The sequence below is a fragment of the Capra hircus genome, chromosome 7 (genome assembly GCF_001704415.2).
Source record: "Capra hircus breed San Clemente chromosome 7, ASM170441v1, whole genome shotgun sequence".
Taxonomy (NCBI): Eukaryota; Metazoa; Chordata; class Mammalia; order Artiodactyla; family Bovidae; genus Capra; species Capra hircus.
This window is the reverse complement of record NC_030814.1, coordinates 15,317,041-15,339,873: the sequence shown is the minus strand read 5'-3', so window position 1 is coordinate 15,339,873 and position 22,833 is coordinate 15,317,041. Positions and strand designations below refer to the sequence as shown.

Here is a 22,833-nt window from a genome sequence, read left to right as displayed (position 1 = left end):
GCAATAGGAAGATGAAAAGAAGACCACGAGAGACTGCAAAGGTACAGCCAGAGAGGTGGAGGGGCATCAGAAGAGCAGTGTGTCAAGTCATGGGAATAAAAAGCTTGAAGAATTAGGGTGCTCCACAGGGTGAAATGCTGGCAACAAGTTCAGAATAGTCAGTAAGCAGCCGCTGGGTTTATGGGCAAGGAGGTGAAGGCTCGCTTTGGGGAGCATAATCCAGTAGAACGGTGGGAACCCAACTAGACTTTGGGCCCAGAAGTGAGTGCAAGGAAGGTGGGTTTGGGTTTTTATTTTCTTTTTTAATGAGGCAGACTTGAGCTGAAAAATCAATGAAAGGAGGGGAAGGAAGTGGGAAGAAGAGGGGGGATGAGTAGGAAGAAAAGATTGCAACAGAGAAAAGACTGCAATATGAAGCGCTGGTGGTAGGAAGCTTGAATTTCAGCATCTCCCCTTATTAATTACTAAGTAATGTCCATAGTGAGAATAAGCTCAACCTATTGCCAGCCATGATGAAATGACAGTTTACATCATCCAAGGTTAAGAAACAGATGTTTACAGGAAAACAGAATACGGCTGTCAACACTGCGGGCAAGAAGACATTCCCCACATGCTCTGCTCGTCCCTTCTGAACTCAGTTGCCTTAAAGTTGAAATACTGTGACACGTGTTTAGATGTTCCTATAGTCTTTCTCTAGCCAAGCTTGCTGTTTTCTACACCTGAATATGCATTGCTTATAGAGCTGTGTTATATATTTTTACTAGGACTCTGAATGGGTAGAGTTAAGAAATTTTTCAAAGGTAATTTTTGACTGTGAGATTCTTGTATCTTACATATAAGAAAAGTGAGGCCCAAGGAGATTTTAAACGAAAGGTAAGAAAGAGACTAGTTAATATGGATTCTTGGAACAGCTATTTGTGCAGTCAGCCAACCCTTTCAAGACTGGGAAATGGTGTAAGAGAACTGCCCTTGAAGAACTTGCACAGCTGTAGAGACAAGATACACGGAAAACCAAAATCAAATTGAACAGAGAAAGTGCTGCCAGATTATACAGAGGCATTCTTGCCAGGTTGTGAACTGAAAGTTTGAGCGCTTCTGTTTTTATAATGGCAAATTTCAATGTACATTCTTACCACACTTGGATCATACTAATGGAGTTGTGACAGTTTTCTCACAGTAATGGTTTCTTTTCTGTTTGGCCCATCATGGATACTTTTGTAAAGTGACCTTAAATCCTTCTCCAAACAAACAAGGTAGAAATAAACACACAGGGTATTTATGAGGTTAGGGAGAAACCATATTACCTATGATGACAGGCCTGGTTTTGAAGAGGGAATTAAGTTCCTTAGTAAAATCCTAATTTTGGACAGAGTTCAATTTGATGTTGAAATGTTCTCTAGAAAAAAATAATTCACTGAAGACAAGTATTATAGGTGATGGCACAATTAGAAATTGGTGTGCCCTGTGGTCTGTAAAGAACGCCGGGGTGGGAGTTAGGAAAACTCAGTTCTCATTCAGTCCAGTCATTAACTAACCAGCCATGTAACATGGATAAGTCACCTGTGAAGTAACAGAGTGGAAGTACAGTCACCAAGGACCCTTTTACTTGGGGATGCCATAATCTAACACAACGCTGTCCTACAGACCTTTCTGCAATTTCAAATGTTCTGTATATGTGCTGTCCACCATGAGAGCCATTAGCCATGTGGTTATTTAGCCTGTAATATGTGGTTAGTATGAGTGAAGGACTAACTTCTACTTCACTTTTGTCATCTGAAATGTAAACAGCCACATGCAGCCGGTGGCTACCACAGTAAACAGTGTAGAAAAGCCTATATAACCTGAAACACATGCAACTTATACCAAAGTTTGGGGGAAGGCAATTTTTAGAAAGCAAAATTAACGTATACTTATGGAAAACGGCAGGTTAAGATAAAGCAAAAAGTTATTTAGTCGCCTTAAATGGGAGGAGAAACTCAGAGTGCTTTCAGTGCGGTGTCTTTTTTGTATCTCTGCCTCCTGAGCTCACTGGGAACATAGCTCTCTCCCCCACACAGTGAGCGCTCATGGCTTCAAGTGCTAAGGGAAGATACAGGGAGGGACAGCCCTGGGGAACTTTGGGCCAATGTCAGTGTTTCTTGCCGGGCTGGGGGCTCTAAGGCCTTGTCTTTATCCATAGCAGAACAAACTCCCCCTACTCAAGGGGCCCATTCTTTAGTCAGAAACAACCACAGCAAAGAAGAGTGAAACAAGCAGCTTATTGTTTACAGAGGACCTAAGCAGATAAGAGTTCCACGGGCACCCTGGGCTATGGGTGTGTGTTCTTGTCTTCCTCCCTCCATTTTCCCCTTAAAATCAGAAGGGACTGCTCTCCTGGGGTTAATTTCTAGTTTCCATTTTGCTGCAGAATAAAGATTTCTAAAAATCTATCTTCCAACACGCCTTGCACAGGGAAGGAGGAAGGGCATATATAAGACATGTGCATTTTCCTCCTTTATCCATGAGCGTGAGTCTTGAGGTTACTACCACAGTGGTCTCTAACCTTTGTGGCACCAGGGACCAGTTCTGTGAAAGACAGTTTTCCCACAGATCGGCGGTGGGGGTTGGGAGTGGGGGTTGGGATGGCTTTGTGATGATTCAAGCACATTACATTTATTGTGCATTTTATTTCTAATCTAATGCCACTGGCTGATCTGACCAGAGGTACCCAGTAGTGGCCTGGAGGTGGGGGACCCCTGTAACAATAAAGTACTCTTACATATATATTCAGTGATTAAGAGCTTAAAAACCCCTGAAACTTGTCTTTAATTAAAGTAAAATAAACCATCTTCTATAGGTAAAAAATCTATACTTTAAAAATTCCTTGAGGGCAAGAATCTTAAATTTTTTGTGATTGCATCCCACAGTGACAAATATAATTTCTAGCACATAGTATGTGCTCACTATTTCTCAAATAAATAAGTGAGCTCTGCAATTCAAGCCAATAAATATTTAAGGAATGACTATTATGTGTTTTATTCTTTAATTTAAGAAAAAAAAAACCCTCAAAGAAAAATTACTTTCCCTTCAGCATACCTTGAAACACACTTACCTGGAGAAAGTTTGCTGGATGCAGTCAAAGCTGCCCTGAGGGTTGTCTTTACCCACATTTGACAAATAGAAGTTAAAGGTGTGCACTTCGTTGAGGGGATCATTTTTAGGGATTTTGACAAGCTAAAAGGGGGACAAAGAGAGAAAGACCTCAAATTATAAATGTGCTATAGAATGATCTGATGACTGACTTTACTGTTTCTCAAATGACATTCATTTTTTACCCAAACCCTCTTGAGCACTTACACTTATACCATTTAAATAACTGAATCATTCAAGGAATCTGACAAGCATGTCTATAACTTACCACACTCTGATTTCAATTTTCTGCTCTAAAGTGTCAGTAATTATGCCGGCTCAGTAATTAGTCTATAAGAGGAACCCTCTTCTTTTCAAAGTAGAAATTGCTTACATCTCACATGGAAGAGTTATCAGTGAACTTGCTGAAAAGCTCTTCCTCTTCTGAGACACACAGGTTCTGCCTGTGGCTTCATGACCCCCTGCTAAATAGCTTCTAGATATTTAGATGGTCTCTGAGACAGAGTCTGTATCCCAATCCTTTCCTGTCTTATTACATACACATTTCATTTTAATTCTTACTTCTTAGAGTACTACTTTTGAAGAGTAACTAGCAGCATAAGGTGAATACCGTAATTACATTCACAGCACGACACAGGTGGGTGTTTCTCCCTCTTCCTCCTCCTCCTCGTGTCAGCAGCCCACAGAGGTGACTCTGCAGGCCCCCAAGGCCGAGCCCTAGGCAACACTATGGAACAGGAGGATGTCTTCCATGCTCTTGGCTCAAGGCTTGGCTCCTTTCCTAGCTGAGCGGCCCCAGAAGCAAAGGGACAGGATTGCTCTCGATTACTGAGGCCCTGTACCAGGCGTGTTTTCCTGGCACATAGTGGGGGCTTAATAAATACCTGTGAATACATGAACTGGAGATTTCCGTCTTTCAACTGTACCACTCTTCCCAGCTCCCAAGACCTTTCTTCCCTTGGGTATACAGGGGCCACTATGGTGTTAGGTGGTGATAATGAATGGGTTTTGTTGGAAAGAATGTAAAATCCTGCTCTCCAGCCTCCAAATATGTACGCTTGGCAATTTAGTAGACAAGCAAGGAGGGAGAAAGTGTTTTCTAATTCTCTTTCTTCTCCCCCAAATCTTTCCTTTCCATCAAGGGAAGAGTAAGACTCAGAGCTAACTGGCTGCTATGTGTATGTCCTCCTTAAGGTCTAGGACAGCAGCAGGTGGACAGGGAATGAAGGTATGAATGCTTGAGTGACATCCCTTCCTCAGCCATGACTCACTTAACCTCCACTCACCTTCCGCCTCAACCCTCCCTGCAGATCTGGAGAACCTGCTTGGGGAGATTTTCCACAGCAGTGGCCAACTGATTTTCAGGCCAGGTTCTGGCTTCAGTTTAGGCCTAAGGTCTTCCTTCTTACAGGGTTCAGGTCTGGGACTGCATTAAGTACTTTACCCATCAGAGTATGGAAGACTGTTCCTTTTGGGAGATTCTAAACTGCATTTTTAAAAAGTAGAATCATACAGTTTTTTTCTATTTTGCAGAAGTGATTAGAGTTTGTACTCAAATTCTATAAATGTTCAGTATTCTTTCACTGAAAACTTTTAATTACTGGAGCCCTTAAGTTCAGACATCTACTAAACACAACATGGCTTTTCCTATCATCTTAACTGTGATTATTAAGTAACATTTATACTTCTTAAGGTGAAAAATTATCCTCCTATACATTTTTTTTTTCATTTTTAAGCACACATATACACAGAAAGTCTTTGTGTAAACTAGAAGGGTTTAATAACAGAAATACCTTGAATGAATTAATTGCTGTGCACACCACTCAAAGCATTAAGGTCTGGCCTGATGGTGGACATAGAAAGCTTTCTTATTCTTTAAAAGAATATCAAATAGGAAAAAAAAAAAAGCTATAGTCATTTAAAAAATATGACAATGAACAGGATAGGAAAGAATCAGGTTAAAAAGAAACAAAGTTAAAAAAATACACAACCTACCCTATGAACCCATTAGTGTTTGGAAGCTTGTCAGCCTCAGGGCTCAGGAGAGCAGTTTTCGCCAGGGGGCAGTTTCGCCCCCTCCAGGTGACACTGGGTGTGGGAGGTTGCTGCTGGCATCTCCTGGATGCCAGGGACATTGCCCAACACGTCACAGTGCACGGGACAGCCCCCACAACAATGAATCACGCAGTCTCTAATACTGTTAGTAAGGCTGACACTGAGAAGTTATGGATCAGAGACGGATGTAGGTTAGTCTCTTAGAAGACAAGAGAACTCTGACTTCATTGCTTTTGATAATGAAGAATTAGAGGGGAAAATGGTATCTTTAAAGAAATCAAAGTACCCATTAAAGAAAAAAAAAGGGGGTAGTATCATGGAGAGTGACAGCAGGACTTCTCAAAGCTCCCTGCTGCCTGCTGCCCCACCCTGTGGTGTGTACGGGAAAAGGGTGCACTCGGGGGCAGGGGCAGGTGTCAGGGCAGATCATGTTTCTGAGGGGCATCCTGGGTGCATATCATGGTATTTTTCTCCAGCTGAGGAGCTGGGGTGGAGTTGGAGGTTAAGGAATGATGAGTTGCCACAGAGTTTCCACTACTGAATTTCTACATCACTTTTCCTTGGTGGTTTTCAGAGCAGGAGCAATGCAGATGGTACGTGCGTGCTAAGTGGTTCAGTTGTGTCCAACTCTGTGTGACCCCATGAACTGTAGTCAGCCAGGCTCCTCTGTCCATGGGATTCTCCAGGCAATCTGGAGAACCCACTGGAGGGGGTTGCTGTGCTCTTCTCCAAAGGCATGGCAAGATGGTACAACCTGACCTAATCTCAGGCTTTTCTTATAAAATATCTGAGAGCAAGATGTCAACCATGCAATTTTCTTATCTTTAAAATTTCAGAAGTCTACACTGTACAGTCTGTAGATTTAGTATATCTTATTTCCTGAAGGAGATTGTACAAATCAGATATACATTTTATGTGCATCAATATCTGGATGTATTAGGAATGAAATCTATGTACAAAGAGTACTTATTTTATACTGGTAAATGTACTTATTTATTTAATGATAAAGAGTACTTACTTTTTATACTGGTAAATGTGCCTAACAGTTTGGCTTCTTGGGCAAAGGCTCAATGGAAAAACAGGTTGTGTATGGCAACTAGAGCAGGCAGGAGGGGCGACAGAGGGGGGCGCATCAGAACTAAGCTCTGGGGGCCTCAGAGTGGACCAGAACCCGTGGGACTGCTAAGGGCCACAGCTAAAATGGGACCGGAGTCCTTGTCTGATCCAGGGCCATTTCAGAGACTAGATTTCAGAGGAACTTGGGGATACTCATTACTTCTCTCTCTAACATACAGGAACCTACTCCATAGCTTATCTAGATAGTGAAGTAGGAGTCTGTCTTTTCTTCCAGAATGATTATGAAGCATTTTCTTATAAACTGGACTTTGGGTTATGGACTATGACTAGGAGGAGATGAAAATGACTGTTATTGTTGGGCCTAGGATCGGCTTTTGAAGGCAGGGCTAATCACCATGGGAAAAGAAATTCCAAGGTCTGATTTAGAAACAATTTTGGAAGAGTATCCCTTTGTATGATAGGAACTTCTCAATTTTAATTATATTATTTTGAGCTTTTCCTACAAGTCAGTGGGAATACTTTTAGAACTTTAGGGACCCATGGTCTACTTGAAATTTTTAGGTAATGCCTTAAGAGTGAAATGTTATTTTAAAAGTATCAAAGACTATGATTCCAAGCAGTTTCTTATGCATAATGAAGAATATAAAAATATACTACCATGATCTGGGCAAGTTGAAAAGTAGATTTTAATTTTCATTCCAAATATGAGAGGCTGAAAATCAAAGGCTTAGGACCACAATCCACAACCCTCCTCCCAAACTCCTGGCTGTCTTTGATAAAAAGCTATGAAGACAAAGTTTCAGGAAACTTTCAGACATTTATAATTAACATAAACACTGTATACCAAGATGTGTAAGTCAAAGCTTCTAATTACTCTGAGACACAAGTTCAGGCATGTGGCACTGGAACACTGTCTGAAAGGTCATTTCAACATCGAGTCACAGACCTCCGTTTTACAAAAGGATATAAGGGCAGAAGCGCAGTATGTGTACTGCTGCAAATTTCTCATACGGGCATGCTAGTCTCTGCTTAAAAGCCACTGGTACTTTTGCTGCAGAGGTTTCTTCACTGGACTGGACTGAGGTACACACTAGCTTAAAAATAGAACCAGCAAGGTGTTTTTCCCCCCATTTATTTAATATAAACGCTTTGTTCTGTTGTGGGTATTACAAATTATTTAGGTTTACATAAGCTTTTATTTGGCAGCAATTCTCTAACTCATCAGCCTTTTCTACTAAGGTAACTGCAAATGCTCAGTGAGATGTTCATGACCCAGCAATACCACTGCTTATGACAACTCTCGGTCCTTAAAGTGACCTGCTGGCAGGGCCTTGGAGATGGTTTAGTTGAATGGCTTCATCTTACGGATTTGGAGCAGAGAGAAGCTACGTGACTTGCTCAAGGTTACATCTCTATTTCAAATTGTAACCCCTATACTTCTGACCTTCTGACCCTGGCCCCATGTTTGTCTAAAGTACTTAGTACCTGTACTACTTAATTTTGCTCATTGTCTTTCTCCCTTGGCTAGGCCTTCTAATCCTTAGATGGCCATGGGCTTTTGTCTGGTTTGTTCGAGGTATTGCCAGCATCTTGAATAGTATGTAGCAAAAAGCAGTCACTCCATATGTATTTGCTAGATAATGGTGAATAAAGCCTCAGCCACAGCAAGAACTGAAGTGTCTGCTTTCTTTCCACCAATATTATAAAGCGTGTTGAAATTTCCTTATATGAAAAAGGTTCTATCCTCAAATAAATTTGGGAAATGCCAGCTTAAACAAAATCATTTACTTTAAACTAGGTCCTTTCACTCTGAATAGCAATTTCCCAGTTTTTATGGCCTCAGAACCCACTTCCCTCCATTCCTATAATATCTTAGGAGGTCAGCTTGTCTCTTAATATTATTGGACTAAAATAGCTATTATTTTACTATATATAAACTATATATCTTAGTTTGGATACAAAAAATGCTACAAACATTTAAAGATTAGGATTCTCTGTTGTTCTCAAATCCTTTCCTAACTCTTAATGATTCTGTAATTTCCTAATAAGCTGGAAAATTCAGTTTAGCTAGAGAAATGTATTTGCATGGTACTGGTAAGGTTCCAGAGTTTAGGGGCAGAATAAACCTAGAATCAGAACAGAAAATAGAAACCTCAACCTGAAAGCCACAAAGTCCTATTTTTCAAACTAGAGCTGCAGTTATAACTTTAGGCCTAACATTATGGGTTTAGGGAAGAAAAAAAAGCTTCTCAGATCAGTCCAGATGTAGAAACCAATGCTGAGGTGGGGGTGGGGGAGAAGGGAGGGGATCTTTCACTGGCAGTAGAAAAAGTTTAGGTATTACAGAAATCAGTAAGAGATGAATGTTCCCACTGACAAGGAATGACAGGGAGTGGAGTGGAGTAGATCCCACACTTATAAACAACTGAAACTTCCACATGATAGAGGCTTTATTGAGAGTAGTACAAAATGCTAAATTTTTCTGCACAAAGGGAAATGTTGGCAGTTATTTAAAAAAAAACTCAGGCCATATGCCAATTAATAATTCAGGACAAAGTAAGTCCATTTATTTCCTTGCATTCTTACTCTGTAGCAAGATGTATAGTATTAAAGAAAAAGTAAAAGTGGACTAGCCTTTTCTATTCTTCTTCATAGAGTTCCTTAAATCCCGTATTAGGACTTAAACAAATCTCGTTGGAAGGGTACAGCAGGTCAGTACTAAGTTTCTTAGTTCTGTTACTTCCATAGGATACAGTCTTTAAATAGGAAAACCATTCCTTTGAAATTACATTCTCACCCCTAATATATTCTTTTACATTTATGGCTGTTCTGGGGGAAAACATCATTGATGACAACATATCAAAAATTAATTTCAATTGGTTACAAGTAAGCAATACCATCTACAAAAGTAAAGTGTTAATTTTTGACAGTCAAATACACCCAAGTTGCTGTATCACTAAAACTGAAAAAAACTACCTTGAGTAATTTTTGGTTCTCTTAATAAGGTTTCTCTTTAATATGAAACCAGCCTTCTAAATGTTGGTCTATCCAGTAAGATGATACTGACTGATTTGTTCATTTATTTCACTTATTCCACAAATATTAACTAACAGCCTACTGCGTCAGGCACTACTCTAGGTTTTTGTGACACATTAATGAATAAAACCACAATGATCCCTGCCATTGGGCACTTATGTACAGAAATTCAGAAGAGATAATGATGACTTCGACCAGGAGATGGGGAGAAGTGGAGGGATTCAAGATATAATTTGTAGGTAGAGACGGCAAAATTCCTAGACATGCTGTGAGGAATGAAAGAAATATCAAGGTTGATGCCAAGGCATTTTCCCCTGGAAGAATGGAGTTGTTTGAGAGTGTGTGTGTGTGTGTACACATATATACATACATGTGTACATATATACTCATATGTATGTGTATATATTTATGTTTGTATATTTATTCTTGGATATGATAATGAGTACCTTAATGTAAATCTGCTAAGCACATGGAAATACAGTTGACCAATGCTGGTTTCACCAGCTAAAAAGGGGCTTCAAAATGGGTTTTGTTATGACTCATTTTGTAGCTTCATGGCCAAAAATTATTGAGAAGGGCCCAGGTGGTTGGGGGTAGTTGGTTGGTAGCTGGGTATTTCCAGGAAAAAGGGGGAAGGTCAGTTAGTGGCAGGGGTAAGATGCAAATAGCAGATACTAGAGAACCAGGGAAAAGTATACAGACTATGGAGTGTGAGGAACAGAAAATCTGCATTTAAAAATGACTGCCAAATGGAGCTAAATGCCAAAGTAGCTTTCAGAAGAAAAGTGGCAGAGCCACCAAGAGAATCTGAGCAGTTTGTTCAAATTTCATAGCTGGGCTAATCCATATTGTCTCTTTGGTGGCAAAAACTAAAACTTTGTGTTCAGTTTCATAAATCTTATCCTAAAATTGCTTTTCATTTTATTAACCATTCCCTTCTGAAATTTAAATATATTCCACAACATCAATGCTTCTATAGAAAAGAATTCTCATGCTATTCCCAAGCCTGCCCACCCTGTCACATAATCTATCTCCTAGTTAAGAAACTACTAGTCATCTATTTTACTGAGGTTACTGGCATCCTGGGGAGTCAACTTTGGCTGTTCATTCCCCCATACCACTGCACACCCCTCAGCATTCAGACACAAGGCCTACTGCCTTTACTCCCCAAATTCTCTCTCAAATGTATGTTCTCGTGCCTTCCTCTGTTTGGGCTCAATATCACCTGCTTGGACATCTTGTGATCTGGCCTCCACTTTTTGTCTTCTCTTGATCCCATCCTCTAATCATTCAGCTGCCAAAATCAGTTTCATAAAATGCCAGTGTGACTATGTCAATCCCAAGCATCATAATTTCTTTTTGGTTCCTACTACTGATCTGTTGTGGAAGTAAGCTCCTGAACGGGAAGGACACTTGTGGTTCCTTTCCAACAGACCTGGGCCTCACTCTCCACCTTGTACTTGACGTCCCCATTTCTGTCTTGACCTGTGCTCACTTATCCTTTATCTAACCCTCAGTTCAGGAGCCTTTCCTTCCCCAGTGGAACAGGTTCCCTTTTCTGTCCTCACAGCCCCTTGGGCTCGCCTCTCCTGCTGCCCTCACTGTACTGCGTGCTGAGCATTTCTTCATCTGTCTTCCTTCCTATTAGACCAAGAGTTTTGGCGGGGGCAAGGACCATGGTCTTACTTTCACATATACTGGAACATAATAGATACTAAATAAATATTTGTTGGATCCATCTGAAGAAACTTAGAACTACATTAAATGCACTCTGAAGAAGACTTTTGCCAGGAATATTAAAAAATTAGATCTATATCTGAAATAGATCGCTTAAAAGAGTCAGTGGAAACCCAGAGCAGGCAAAAATAAATAGCAAAATGAAAGGAAGAAACAAACAAACAAACAGCAAACAGCAGGCACTGTGTGGTACAAACGTCAGGATGAAGAAGTTTCCTTGTGCTATGTTTAGCCCCAAGCCTAGGTCAAGTGGATGCCTGAGTTTGTAGAACTTAAATTTATAATATATATTTTTCTTTAAAAAAAAATTATCTTCATCTTTATTAAAATATTCACATGATACTCTGGCCTTATCAAATTCCATTTGAAAATATGATCTAGCATCTTTAAGACCACTTTGCATTTTAAAGAACTTAGGGAAACCACACTAAATAATTCTTAAACTTAGCAATTCTCCTGGTCAAGTAGGAAGCAGAATTTTTTAAATTCTGTTTTTTTTTTTTTTTTAAATGGCTTGTTTCTCAGAAACAAAGCCCAAACCTAATTTCTACAAGGAAAAACAATCTTTGATATGAATGTCAGTTTCCAAATTCATTGCTAATCTTCTCTCCTTGTTCTCCTGAAGTCTTGAAGAAAGCTTTCTGTAATATGCCAGGAGGCACTGCTGGTAAAACGTAGGTGGAACAGAAGTCATGTATGGCAGTCAGCAATGGTTGTGTAAACCTGGGGGGAGACGGGGACTTGGCAGATGTGAACACTCAAGAGTAAAACAAGTTGCTAAAAGTGGCCCAGGCTCTAGATTTTGCAAAACACATGGTTTTTCTAGCTCACTCAATCTTGCCGTGAAAACTTATCAGTTCCATAACATAAACGGTATTTAAGTCTAAAAAATATTTCCATAGATTTAAAAAGAAATTCAATTCTTAATTTTCTATTTTTCAACATTAACATATTTAAAAACAAATTAAAGCTACAGAATACTTTCTTCAAAATAAATCTCCTGGGGAAACCCACCATGTACTATAAATAGAGCCACTCTGGTTGAGGAAAGGGCGATGAGGGACTGGGACTGCTGAGGCAGCCACGCTGGTAACATCACAGAACCCAGGCAGGCTCTGGGGATCAAGGCCACAAATCCAGGCTCTGTGCTAAGGGAAGAGAAACAGCAACAAGATGTGCAATAGTCGGGGGATATTTTATTAATTACACTTCAGTCACATCTTAAATGACAGTTACAAAAGACTGTGTACAAATATGATCTCTTATGTGCCATTTCTTGATGGGAATTAGCAGCGAATATAAGGATACCAAAGGTAGAAATAGTGTCCTTCTGCCTTATTCCCTTTCCTTTTTAGAATGCTTTCTTTACTATTGGGTCTTTTTGTATTTCCAGTGCTAAGATGGATAAAATCCAATGGTTTGAGAAGAGGCAACCTGAGCACTTCTCCTTTACACACAGATGACAAGGGAACGGGGCGAGCAGATCACATCTGGTATGCTGGGTTACATATGCCAGGATCTGGAGCAACCATGCTGTTTCCAGCGTGGCCCTGGAATCTACCATCTGTGTTACCTTGGGCAAGCAACTTAACCTCATTAATTCTCAGTTTCCTCTGGGTAATGATACTACTCACCTCGTAAGATTGTTGGAGTTTAAAGAGATAACTCATCTAAAGGGCTTGGTACAATGTCCAACACACAGCATATGCCCTAGAGTGGTTGCTCTGATGACGTAAAGACAGTATTGGAGAGCTCCCACCCTGATTTCAGCCTGTTTGATTCATGTGCACACATGTCTCCCTCAGCAACAGTGATGTGTTCGATTTTTAAAGTAATTATAAAATGGTAATGGACTGATAACAGGCACCCTGTGGATAATCACAAGTTGATAATACTTATTCTGAATTCTTGGTATTTGCAAAAGTAAGGGGCTAGAAACCTTCAAGGTCAAAATTTAAGTGTTAGCTTAAATAAAAGCCAAAGAAGCTATCTGCAAAAACAAACAAACCAAAAGACTAGCAATATTTCTAATTGTTCCAAACTCAACATACATAGAGATAAGGTACAAGAATGAATCAGCCACAACAGGTGTCCGTGAAAGGCTGAAAAATTACAAACGCCTGCAATTACTCTAGAAGGGTATTCTAGAATGGTAGCAAACACTGCTTCCCGAGTGCCCTATCCATTGAAAAATAAAAATGCTGCCTTCAGAACCCCAGATAATAGCTACAGTGCACTGAAGAAACAAAACATAATTAAGAGTTCTCATGAGAATCACAACTTCATGATTTTAAAGCATTCAGTCTTCATAAATGCAAATCGTATTTTAAAGTTTGTGGGTTTTTTTTTTTTTTTTTGGTGTGTCAAAACTATATAGGTAGTCTTGAAAAATGAATACAATTTATTTTAATTTTTTAAAGGTCTCCTACTAAACATCTACCTTGAAAATATATTCCTAAGGTAGAGTCCGTTTCATAAAATTTATTTCTATTCAGTTTTCATAGATCAAATTCACTTGCTAAAATTTCCTTCAAGCCTTCAAGAAGTAAAACTATTTCTGATTTTACATGTATAAAGCTACTGACATGCACAGTGCATCAAGAACTAAATTAGAAACTGCAATTCTGATTTCTAAGAGACTTGGCAGGTCATATAAATAAGAGGGCCTGTCAAGTCTCTTAGATCGATTGATTTATTATTATAAGAAACACAGGACTAAGATGATTCGTTTCTAAGGATGGTATGCCTGGGCCATTGGTAAAGCCATCAAAACTAGCCCTTCAAATAGAGAAAGATATGTTGGCAAAGAAAGAGCTAAGATATTTTACATATGGACAACCAAGGTAATTACTGTATTTTAATAATTCATATCATAAAACTGTTGATTATATTCTGGATAGTTATTTGATTCTGCTAGGAGGCAGACAACACAGGTCCCTCTAGAATAAAGAAATTATATGAGGTAGCAAAACATTTTATCCTTTTGACAATAATTCATTGCATTGCCCCTTAAAAAAGATAACCATATCAGTAGACTTCAGGAGACATTTGGCTTCTTATGACTCAATTGCCTTATACATTTTTGGAAAAAAACTGTATATATATATATAGACACATATATATTTTACAGAATCTGAAATTGTAAAGTTTAAGACTTTATCCAAAATTAATCATGGATTCACAATTATCTTTTTTATTTTTCAAATTCTCAAAGGAAGGAACAGAACACTATCTTCCTGAAAAAGTAAAACAAAACACCAAGCATCCCTGGGAGGAACTTTTCTTCACTGCCAAATACAAAACATTTAAACAGCTGTGGACATATGTCAGCATCATCCTGTTGTTTGGTGGAAATGGAACACCTCAAGTTCTGCTCCTCCTTCCAAATCAGTGAAAACTGATTTTAATGAATTACCAATACAAACAGATTAAGAGAAAACTAAAAAAGCATTCTGGTTATTATTAAGGAAGAATTTCTTAGTGTTGATTAGTAGAGTACTACTACATTCATAAATATGGCTATATCTTATATTCTTACTCTTAAGATAACTTACTGAGTGATTATTAGACAATGTAAACTTTTTAAGTTCTATAAAAGATTGCCCTTTTCCTATGGCTGCTTAATTAAGTACTAACCCTTCAATACTGTGGGCCCAATTTAGCTATCTTTAATAAGTTCTCTATTGCATTCTGAGCTTTAGTGCCTGAAGTTCCCTAGGAATCTTATCTTTTGAAATTCAGCTGACTACTGCTTTTCATCCCCAACCACTGTTCCAAAATGCCTGCTCTTAATTCAGAAAGGAGAGTGGCCTCCGTCCCATGTTCCTGATAACACCAGCCACTCCGCCTTTACCTTCCTTTCCCTGGGGAGAAAGATCACAGAAGGGAGAAAACTTTCTTTCTCAACTGATAGATGACAAAGCAACTCATGAAGTAGTTGACTAGAAAGATATTCAGCTGGTGTCTAGGTATAGATAACTTCAAAACATGCTTTCTCTTTTCCTTGTTAACATTTTTTTGTTGTTGTTGTTAACATTTTTTTAAACCTTGAATATTTAGGCTTTCTCCTGAATATTCCTTTCTCCTTGAATATTCAGGCTTTCTTCCTGACACATTTAAGCTCAGCATCTCTAAACATTTATTTTATGCTTATAGAAAAATTAGGAAACATAGATAAACACATCTATCTCATTAGAAAAGCAATTAGTAAAGCAATGACATTTTGGTATACAGCATTTCAAATTTTTTGTAGGTTTATATTGCATTTGTGTATTGATTTTTAAACCTTCCCAGGTGGCTGAGCAGTAAAGAATCTGCCTGCCAATGCAGGAGAGGCAGGAGATGCGGGTTTGATCCCTGGGTCAGGAAGATCCCCTGGAGAAGGGAATGGCAACCCACTCCGGATTCTTGCCAGGAGAATCCCATGGACAGAGGAGCCTGGCGGGCTATAGTCCAGGGGGTAACAAAGAGTTGGATACAACTGAGCACACACATAGCACATTTATTGTTAAAATTAGTATAATGATATATATGACATCTTATTATTAATTAGGAAGAAGAAATGATGACTTCAAAAGCTTCTAACCTAAATCTATGGACAGACAGTCTTGCCATTTATCAGTTATATATTCTCTTATACCCATCAGTATTACAGCTCTTTAGATAGAATAACATGACTACATTTAACCTTTAACCTTTGCTACTTTATCATTTTTTCTTGCCACTGTTAAGATCATTTTTATATTGAAATTCCTAATTGTTAGTGCTTAGAGAGGCTAGTGATTTTTAAAAATTGTATTTATCACTTAGTGGGCATTTTCCATGTGCCAAAAACTTTGCTAAGTGTGAACATTATAAGACTTTGACCTACATGTTTTGACTTTAGTTTGGAGACAGGGCTAAAGAAATGGTTTAACAATAAGAATTTCAAAATCTACACTCATATACATACATACCTTTTTTTTGCTCCTATCTAAAACATATCTCTCCTCTGAGCAACTAGACACTATCTCTCCAACTACTTAAAGGCATTGCTCCAGCAAGTCTTCCTCTTTTGTGTATCAACTTTTGCTTTCTATTGGGTGAGGGCCATCAGTTTAGAAATGTTCCGCTATTTCTCCCATTTTAAAAGAAACTTCTCTTCATTCCACTCTACTACGTTTAAGCCAGTGGCTTTTAAACAGTTATTTCTGAACTGACCATGTTACTAAAGGAAATCCTGTATAAGTTTTTATAGTTTTTCACTTGGTTTATCTGCAGATGCAAATTTGTTCCCTCTTATCTATTATCCATAGCTTTTAATTAAAAATAGTTAATTTTCTTTTCCATTATATTAATGAGCATTCTCCAAAATATATTAAATTCTAGAGATGAGAGTGGCCATGTGTATTTTATTGATGTTGTTCAGTAACTGGCTATTAGCTTGATAGTTTTCATCATGTTAAGAGAGAATTCTTCTATTCCCACTTAAAGTTTTAATCTAGATTTAATATTGAATTCTTATCAAATGCCACCTTGGCATCTACTAAAATATGTTCTGGTTTTTCTCTTTTAATCCATGCAGATGACAGATTATAAATATACAAAGATATGTATTTACATTACTATATTTAAAGTTAATGATAACGAGAACTTTATGTAACATTTGTTTCTACACAACCAATACAGCTTGACAGTTATGAAGCCTGACAACACAGTAAACCCTGTGGATTCCCTGCCCAACATAGGAGAACATTAGCAATAACAGACCTACCCATATGCTCCCCTCCTAACCCTCCTGCCTGCCTTTCTGTACCAGAGGTAACAACTATTCTAACTTTTGTGATTACCATTCCTTTATTGTTTTTAATAATTTAATCACATGTGTACCTACACAATACAGTTTGATTTTGCCTGTTATTAAACTTTACACAAATGGTGGCATACCATATGTAGACTTCTGCCCACTTAAGAGTTTTCACTGCCATACTGCACAGAGCTCTAAGTCACTGCTTTTTACTTGTGTACTCTTTGATAATCAATATGCCACGGTTTATCTCTATTAGCCTGTCATTGTTCTTAACGAGTGTGAAAATTTGGCAAAAGGAGCTTCAAATTTCATAAATGTTAAGAATTAAAAGTATCAACACTTGTAAGTGTTCATAACTAAACCAGTTTGCCTAACAATTGAAAAAAGTAACTCTTTTAATAGACCTTACGTAACAGAATTCCACCTATTAATATATCTTTTTTTCTTCTCACTACTGGACTGTCAAGTATAATTAAGCACTATAAAACGTCTTTTCGAACTGTTTCTCAAAAAACCCATTTCTTCCAAATCCCCCATTACCAATATCTCCTGGACAGATCCATCTTGACAGAACGAGGTACAGAGTTATTATCTGAACACCTCATGGACAGCACGTCCTGAACCAAACACTTCATGACTTCTGCCTCAGTCTATTCTTTCATCTATTTTAGATCTTGAGTAATAGCCTCACCATTCAAAGAAATGCTCATCATAAATATGACATCATCCTTGATACCCTCCTTTCCTTCCTTGCCATATATAAGCAATATAAGGTAGCTACTGGATAAACAAACTAAAATGCATATCTGGTCACCTGACTCCCTGGCTAAAATTTCTAAAATTTTTTTTTAAAAAAAGCAAATGATAATTTCTTGTAGTGTTTTTTAAACTATAGATTGTAACCCATTGGAAAGTTATGACATAACTTTAGTAAGCTGTGATCAGATTCTTTTAAATTGAAACAGAATAGAACATGTCAGAATATATTGGTAAAGGATAAATAACGTGCTGTGAAACTTTTTTTAGCTGTTTGAATGTGTACACCTATATCTGTGAAGGGTCACATTGCAAAATGTTTTTCCTTACTGTGACTTGTTACTAAATGTGAAAGCATCTACTATAGTAGTTTTCTCTATTGGGGAACTTGGTGGTCCCCTTCAGGAAATGATGAAAGTTATGAACCTTGTCCAAAAAAACAGAATGTATGCATACCTGCGTCTGTGCATATTCTTTTAATCATCGACCCTTAGAGAGATTTTATAGATAAGAAACACTGATCTCCAAGGTGAAATTCAAGCTCCTTAAGAGGGTGGGAATATTTGCCACACCTCCCTACGTCTCTGAGCCCTCCCTGACTCACTCTCTTCCTGGCTGGGGAGATACTCAACAAATTTTTCTCTGAATGTGGGAATAAAATGCTCACTGAACATTTATTATAGGCAGGCAAGGCAGTGCAGGGATGAAAACAGGCTCTGGAATCAGATGCTTAGACTGTGTGCAGGTTCATTCATTCACTAATGCTATGAGCTTTATCAAGTGGTTTAACTTTAAAGCCAGAGTTAACACACCTGCAGGATACGAGTATGTGCTTCACGGGATCCTATCGAGGACTAAATGAAAATAACATGTGTAAAAGTGCTTAGACTAGGGGTCTTAGCACATGATAAATATTCAATAAATTTTAGTTATAAAACTACTGGAAAAAAAACACTGGAGTCTATAAACAAAATAATGGATGACTATGCATTTATGCTAAATATACTACAAATTATAAGACTAGTTAAGAGAGATTTTGAAAATTCCTAGCCTGGTTTATATGGGCTTTTTAAGTCTTTAAGTCAGTAAAATTCTTTTCTTCTAAACTTGTTTTCAAAGCAAATTACTTTTATAGATTCTAGTTAGATAAAATCTTACTGCAGAATACAGCAACTCTCTAAATATTTCTACTGCATTGCTACCGTTAATTGAATCTAAGGTGCCAGCCCAACTGTACGGCTATCCATGATTTTATGTACCGCTACATAACAAAATGCTGACAAACTGACACACCACTAAGATGCTGCTGGTAATGAGATGCGTTTCTAATTCCAAAGATGTTAAAGGTTAAGAAATGCCTTGCAATCAGTGATATATAGTAATTTTGTTGCTGTGTTAAATATTGCTTGAAATAAGATCTAAGGCTTCCACATATTCTGCTAAATTGTTTTTCCTGCATTAAATTTTGGCTTTTCTTTTTAATAGACCATGTTCTTATAAGGATAAGGCCTTGCACATAGTAAGAGGTCAAAAGAAATTTAAATACTGCTTGTGGTTCAAATCTAGGGGTGGATTAGCTATAAGAACTGTAGGTGTTATAGGATGGTTAAAGATGATTACTTTTCAAACGTAAATAAGTGAGTGCTGTTAAAGTGACTATGTCTGTAACATAGGCAACTAAATTTCACAAGTTTCAGTTTTTGGTGGGAAACGAAACAAAAAGGCAAAGCCATCAGTGGCAGATTTTATTGACAAACAGGGTGTCAGGAACAAGAGCTGGCATTTCAAGGTCCACACCCTGTCTACCGTGGTGCCTGGCACACAGCAAATATTCACAAAAGCTTGCTGAATGAAGACTGGAAGCTTAACTAACTGCTAATAATGCCATTTATGGTATTGGTTGCAAGTTCAGATTTCAATCATAGTTCCAATAGCTGCTTTCCAAAGTGACTTCAGTCTGATGAAGGACAGAGCTGGATGACTTAGTCTTCAGTTCCTTTGTGATCTCTGATATATACCAAAGTGAAATATTTCTTTCAAATTGGGTAATTTATTATTGTATTGACACCTTAATAAATTAACATATGGTTGCAGTGCGTGTGCTCAGTCATGTCTGACTCTGCAACCCCAGGTTCCTTTGTCAATGAATTTTTCAGGCAAGAATACGGGAGTGGGTTGCCATTTCCTACTCCAGTGGATCTTCCAGATCCAGGGATAGAACCCGAATTTCCTGTGTCTCCTGCATTAGGATTCTTTACCACTGAGCCACCCGGGAAGCCCAATGTGTGGTTAATGAGGTATAATTCAATACAGACATCAAAATGTTACCTACACATGTTAACCACTGTAATATTAAAAAAAAAAAAATTAAACCAGAACTGCCATTACAAAAGAATTTAATTTTAATGTTAAAATTAAATCTTTGTAGTATTAATTACATTTGGAGCTGAATGTGTAAGGGTAAGCTGTTAGTCAGCAACCTTTGAGCAGACTGACTAAACACAACTGTTGGCAAAACCAGTGGACCAGCCAAACCAAAAACAGCAAGGGAAAGCAGACTGCAGGCATATCATCGGAGAAGGAATGGCAGTGCTGAGGATTTATTTTTATCTTTGCTGCTGTTTCAAGCAGATAGTTATCTTTGCTTCCTGGGTATCAAGTAGATTAGAGAAGGGTAGTCTGGGGGAAGTATTTGCAGGTGGGTTGAAACTGCCTACTAATTTCAAATACTATATAATTTAGTTTTTCAAAACCAATCTTCTCTCCAGCCCCCCAAAAGAAAAACAGGTAATTAACAAAATATTTCTGAATGCTTTGCTGAGTTTGGAAGAAAAAAAAAATCCAACTCTGTTCTTTAGAGTTAATGGCTCTACTGCAAAAATTCTAACACCATTCAAGCCTTCAAAGTTAGTTCAATGCCGATTTCATCCACAGAAGGTCACTGTGCCTTTTTGGAAGGCATACATTTAAAACCTGTTTGGCTGGCTCTTTGTTGTTCCTTCTTGGTAAAGTGTGTGTGACTCAGTATTTTATAGGAAACATGACATGGTGGTACGTACAGAAAATATTTTTTACATTTTCAGTCATCTTAAGGTTAATTTCTAAATTACACATGCAGCTTCTACTTTCTAAAGCCTCTGGGATTGCTGAGTCTGAAGCAAGCAATTAAATTAGAATTTTGGAACAACATTCTCATAACAAATACTGAGTTAATACTGAAGTCTAGAATCCTATTTATTGTGACAAAGTTAACATTTTTCTCACCGCCCTGGGACAATTATTCCCTGCACAGGAGTCCCTGGTGCCACAGGTAAGTCCATTCTGCAAGGCTGCCTCAGGCCAGCAGATGTGGCCATTATTTGCTGTGGAAAACCTTACCATTTCAGATTCTGTCTCAATTATAAACATACCTTTTTGCCTACGAGGATGTACACAGATTTTAATAGACCTTCTGGAATTTTATAAACCTATTTCCAGGATACAGTATTTTGTTTTTTTCTGAAACCTTTGCTTTAAGATGCTGATTCATACCAAACAGAAATACATAAGCCTTGTTCCTGAGAGTCCCTTGTTTCCACAGAGGAGGGTCTGGATTAAGTCCTACATTATTAATTCTTTCCTTAGTATTAGTCTGTATGTGTTTGTCACGAGTTCCCTGAGGGCAAAGCCTGTATCTTACCCATCCCTGTATCTCTGCACACTAAGCACTTTAGCAAAGTACTTGGCATCACTAAGGACTAAAAGAATGTGTGTGTAATAACTAAGAGACAAATGGAACAATAAAGTTATTAGTGCACCCACTGATTAGGCACCTGTTTATAGTTTATTGAATAATTATGTTAGTAGATAATTGCATCAGTAACAACCGCCATTACTTGAAAATACTGAGTTAACTTGCTTCCAGCACCTCTCCTTTGAGAGCTGTGCAGTGTAGGGAGAATTCTCCCTGGCAGTGTAAAGACCTAGGCAGTACAGCTGTCTCCTTCAGCTGTGTGTCTTTAGATAAGAAATTTTCAACAAACATAAAAATACACAGTAATTAGTTTTTAAAATATTACTGGAACACACATTTTTGGAAATTTTTCATCTACCACGTTTTCAGTATCTAGTTAAAATACGAGATAGAACTAACCTGATTTGGATAGAGCTTGCTCAACAGTATGGACGCAGCTTTTGGAAACTGTGTGTGTTATGCCAATACACCCCTGTGAATGTTGCAACTTGAACATTTCAGTACTGTAGTGAATCTTACCAGCTTCTTTTTCTACCAATTAGAAAAGCTACCTTTTCTATCTTTTCCACAAAAATGCATAATTCTGTGCATTTACTAGGCAATAGTAAACCTTTAGTTATGAATATCCTAGGTATGGATTAGAACCATGAGGATAATTGGTTGAGCCATACTCTTAAAAGTCAACAAGGTATTTCAGGCTGATTTATTCAGCTCCTGATATTCATGAGTTTTAAAAACACAGTCAATTGCTCTTCACAGATATTTCGTCTCTTCAGAATTCATAAAATGCCTTCAACGACCAGTCAATTTCCTGAGTACTCTCTTCCACAGAGGGTAAAGGGTGAGATGAAGTGTGAAAGACACAATTTACATTTTTTATGCTGCCCAACTGTGATGATAAAAATCCAGGTAATCAATGATTCTCAGAATTTTCCTCTTTAAGACCATATTGCTATACTTTGTTTAATGGTCCAGTCTGTATTTTTTTTTTAGAGGAAAACTTTAAGAGAACATGTTCAGGCACAAAAGTAAATATGCTTAAAAGCTAACCTGCCAAGACCCAAATTCTGACTTTCTAACAGAAGAGGGAAAATCCTATAATTAGTAACAAGAAACAGCATAACCATGCAGTGCTTAGGATCAGGGATGGAGGAAATAATCTTGACACTAAATGTTCACTTTTAAAATGATGCATTGACAACATTTCATTTCTATTTCAAATATGTCTACACAGGACACTGTCATGATAGTTAATTTACATTTTCAATCACATTTGATGTGAAGACTGTACATTTGTTAGATTTGCCACATTCTTTCTAGGAAAACTTTCAAAGCGTCGGGAACCCTGTATTAGAAGACAACTAAAATTTCTCATTAAGAAAAACCCTTTTGTGGGCAATCCAAGTTAAAACCTTCCAATTTTGAGTCCTAAACATTTTCCACATAGGAAAACTCTCTAAGGACACTTCTTTAGAGAGTTTTTAAAGCAATCAGCACTGGCAATGTTAAATTACCATGGCTC

At 38.0% G+C, this 22,833-nt stretch overlaps 1 protein-coding gene across 1 annotated transcript in view; it reads right to left on the bottom strand.

The window, feature by feature from the left end:
- Positions 1-22,833, bottom strand: part of ELL2 (elongation factor for RNA polymerase II 2) — a 75,055-nt gene that overhangs the window by 27,528 nt on the left and 24,694 nt on the right. Inside the window, exon 3 of the mRNA XM_018050022.1 lies at positions 3,092-3,213. Coding sequence (XP_017905511.1) covers positions 3,092-3,213 — 122 coding nt within the window. The remainder of the gene's footprint in view (positions 1-3,091; positions 3,214-22,833) is intronic.